The following is a 3,713-nucleotide window of genomic DNA, read 5'->3' as shown; positions in this document are numbered from 1 at the left end:
GGGAACCGACAAATCGCTTCTTTAATATCGTCCTTACCTTAGGTTAGGATGCAAGTAAGTTGCTTGGGGATGTAAGTAAGAATCGGTAAACACAAGCGCAAGGAAATCAGACAGTTGAGCTCACTTGCGGTTGTGTTCTAATGACGTCTGGATATTCCTCTGTAGCGCTTGCGTGCTTAGTGACGATGTTCTCTAGTCATTCAGATGTTGTACTCACTTTGAAATCTCTCATTTCTTACAGCAGTAACAAAGAGGCGTTAGGACTGACTCGTGTCCCTCCGTTTCAAATGTCTACTGATGGAAGTCGGTTCCATCAGTAGGTATTTGAAGTTGAGAGACGCAGAATACACAGGAATATATATGTGTGTGATAGAATGCGCAGAAAGAATACAGCAAGATGAAAACCACCGGTAAACTTTTGTCAGATTCTCAAGAAAGACACGCGTGAGGAAGACGTTATGAGTTGTTCAGGTAAGCTAGTTTAGTGAGTTTTTGACTTCCTTTAGCTCGCATCATATTGTAATCCATAAGAAAAATATTAAAAAAATACAATAGCAAAATATAATCCCATTGTTTTACCGTACGAAGTCCTTATCTCGACGTCCTACAATATTCTATTTTGAAATTGCTCAACAAACTCCGCATTTATTGCGTATAAAATTGCATTACTTATTCAGCTCAGTTGATACAGTATATATTAAAAAGAAAAAGCAGTTTATTTATTTTTACCGTGTTCACAAGGGGGAGATTGATCAAAAAGGCAACGGAGGGTTCATGTTGGAAGGGAGCTTACAACTTACAGCTTGTGTTCCTTAGTTCCAGAATTTTAAATGTGAATCGCTTGGATTGTGACTTCTGTAATGATTTATATTGGATAAGCGCTGTATGAAATTTTACATTTATTTTAGATGGTTATAGGGGGGGGCTAGGAAAACGTTGGACGCTAACGGCTTTTTCGCCCACCGTGAGCCGTTTGAGTTCCCTTCGCCCAAAATCCATGTAAGTCGTTTAGTACAAGCTTAATGCAGTCACTGATGAACACATAGCATACTACAAGTAATGGAAATAATCATTTTTTATTTCTCTTTCAAAATGTGCAGGTTTTTTGTTACTCGAAGCACATTTCGTATGATTTGAGTTTTTTTAGTGCAAACATAAAAAAAGATAAGCGCATTTTGACTTACCGTTGTAGGATGTGAAAATGTGTTTATGTTTAGTCACCAAAGTGACGTGCGTTAGCCTTGATCACTGTATTACAGGAGCTATGTGGTTGTCTTTTGTAGAGAAATTTCGGCTAGAATGACGAACTATAAGTTTAAATCACTGCAGGACTGTATTGAGCGCGTGCGTTAGCATGGAGTAATTGCTATAGGTGTAATGTCTTAGTGCGTTTTGTGACTGACTGTCGAGGTGCTCTACGGCCTCTATAGGAGGGTAGCCTTCCGTTTGAGTTGCGTATGTTGGCAGTAGCCTTGGAAGACGAGGAAGAGACTTCATCACATCATAATCCGGTAAGGCGCTTGGTCCGTCTTCTTTCTGCTTCTCGTCCTTCTTGAGTTTCATGCGCCTGTTTTGGAACCAAACTTTGACTTGTCTCTCTGTGAGCTTCATAGCGTTGGCCAGCTCTCGCCTTCGAGTGCCGCATAAGTATTTATTGTAGTGAAACTCTTTCTCGAGCTCAAGAAGTTGTCGGTTTGTGTAGCTCGTGCGGTACCTCTTGGCGTGCTTGCCGCCTGTGGGAGATAAGTTACGATAATGAAGAACCAAAACGAGAAATATACATTACTTATATAGCAAATGGAGATGAAGAAGAAAAACGTGACATGACATAAAAGCGTATGATGAGAAGGTCAAAGTAAGGAAAAGATTCCATTCCTTTCTCTATTCCTTAACCTTTGTTTTTCTTTATTTGCCCTAATCATGTCACAACGTCTCCCTCTTCTTCTTCTTGTGAAAAGAGGGCTTAAAATCTTGAAGTATTTTTCCCAGAGAGAGGGACATAAGTTTTATTGTACTTGTTGCATTGTAGTATTATATGACATCTTATTTATCAGTATTCAGCCGTTCCTTTTCTACTACGACCCGGGACCACCTTTTAATTTTTAGGGTGCTCTTAGTTCCATGTTACTGATATTACTTATCGGAAAAGAAAATTCGTGCGAGTACTTTGGAATATCGGATCATTTGTGAATCCTTTAAGCGTTAAGCCGAGATCACCCCATCAATTCCCTCTCATCGCTCCTCGCTGTGTTATTAACTCATATATAAATAAATAAATAAATACTTCGCACGTTCAGGAAGATGTTTATTTATCAACTTGATCTTTGTTTACTTACCTATTCCGCGAGAGCCGGATTTTTTTGTCCTCATCCATGGGTAGATGGGCTGTAGAAGATAGTTTGGGAGTGATTCACGATTGGAGCTTCCAACCGGTATGCTACCTATGGGCCCATCAAAGTCCCTTCCTATATGGCTCGTGTAAGTGTCAAGAAAAAGGCCAGCACCAAACCCTTGAGTTTCGGGCAAGGTGCCGGGATTTTCTGTGTTTTTGAGATGATGACGTGACGGGTCCCAAGTGACAGAAGTGTCAAAGCTTGGAAAAAGCGCAGAGTAGTTCATTCTTGGCTTGACATATTAGCATTCAGATAATGCGGGAAGGGTCCGAGGAGTACAGACCAAAAATTTTGACCATGTGATTGCTTTAGACCAATCATATACCCGGCTTCGGACCGCAGTCTAGTTATTAGACAACTTTATCTCTTAAAAGCAACGTTTCAATTCGAACTCCGGCCAAGCCCATCCTTTTAGTTACACCAATTTGATTTCCTTTTTTTTATGTTTAGCTCCTATTTCTGTAAAACAATAGTTTATTGGTAATACCAGTCAACTAGCGAAACCCGCCGCAGATAGATAGCGTTCTTAAGCTGCTTTGGATTCAACTCTGCGCCAGCGTTTAACCCGACGGAGTAGTCTCCTTGTTCAATCTCGAAGGTCTGTCAGGCTGCTCTTTCACGATGATTTATTGCCTCACCAGGCGCCTCTACGACCGCTAGGCATCATGGTGTTATGTTACTCCTTCCCGTCAGTGATTGGCTGTTTAAGGTCGGTGTTGCGTGGTCGGCGCCATATTGCCCACGGCTTTCTTAGCTCCGCCCATAGAATGATTAATGAGCTGTCAAACCAGATAGGGATAACACGGACTACAAACGATAATAACAAAACGTGACTTCGGCCTTCGGCCTTTTTTTTTTGCGACCATTGCCCCTATTCTTTTGACGAAACCCGGGATTTTTTTTCGTGGCGATAAAGATAACACTATTAAAACTGGTGAGCTTTTGTCAATTTCTGGTCTCTCTTTTGTGAATGTTAGTACGTTTGCCACAAACGCAGTTACCATTCTTTGCTTTTATAAAGTACTAACCGAACTTATTGGACATAAATAGAAAATTAGTTCGATTTCGTTCGATTACGGAAAAAAGCAGTTTTAAAGCTCTTCTTTCCATTGTAGGATAAATTGGGTAAAATTGAAATAGAAGTGCACGTAGAGCCATGACATCTTCAATACGATTCACTTTTGCAGGATATAAATAGAATTATTCCAGCAACACACTGTTACTATGTGATAGTTATTTTTCACCATTCTAGCCGCCTTTTGCTTCCTCATGTCAGCCCAGATAATTCGAGCATCCTCAATAAGGTCACTTGAGCTTGAT

At 40.5% G+C, this 3,713-nt stretch overlaps 1 protein-coding gene across 1 annotated transcript; it reads right to left on the bottom strand.

Annotated features, from left to right (window-relative positions):
* Positions 1-1,060: 1,060 nt before the first annotated feature.
* Positions 1,061-3,179, bottom strand: LOC5514093 (homeobox protein Hox-A5). Its single transcript, XM_001634198.3, has 2 exons — positions 2,337-3,179; positions 1,061-1,733 (listed from the first exon to the last, which is right to left on the bottom strand). The coding sequence occupies exons 1-2, from the start codon at positions 2,617-2,619 to the stop codon at positions 1,321-1,323; spliced, it is 696 nt and encodes a 231-aa protein (XP_001634248.2). The 5' UTR covers positions 2,620-3,179; the 3' UTR covers positions 1,061-1,320.
* Between the last annotated feature and the right edge of the window lie 534 nt (positions 3,180-3,713).

Source organism: Nematostella vectensis, chromosome 2, assembly GCF_932526225.1.
Source record: "Nematostella vectensis chromosome 2, jaNemVect1.1, whole genome shotgun sequence".
NCBI lineage: Eukaryota > Metazoa > Cnidaria > Anthozoa > Actiniaria > Edwardsiidae > Nematostella > Nematostella vectensis.
The sequence above is the reverse complement of the archived record's forward strand: the minus strand, read 5'-3'. Positions and strand labels throughout refer to the sequence as shown.

Bases quoted from the DNA above. Each gene is read 5' to 3' on its own strand.
- LOC5514093 (XM_001634198.3), bottom strand. From the start codon at position 2,619: ATGAACTACTCTGCGCTTTTTCCAAGCTTTGACACTTCTGTCACTTGG. The intron at 1,734-2,336 runs GTAAGTAAACAA...TATCTCCCACAG, and splicing joins ATCCGGCTCTCGCGGAATAG to GCGGCAAGCACGCCAAGAGG.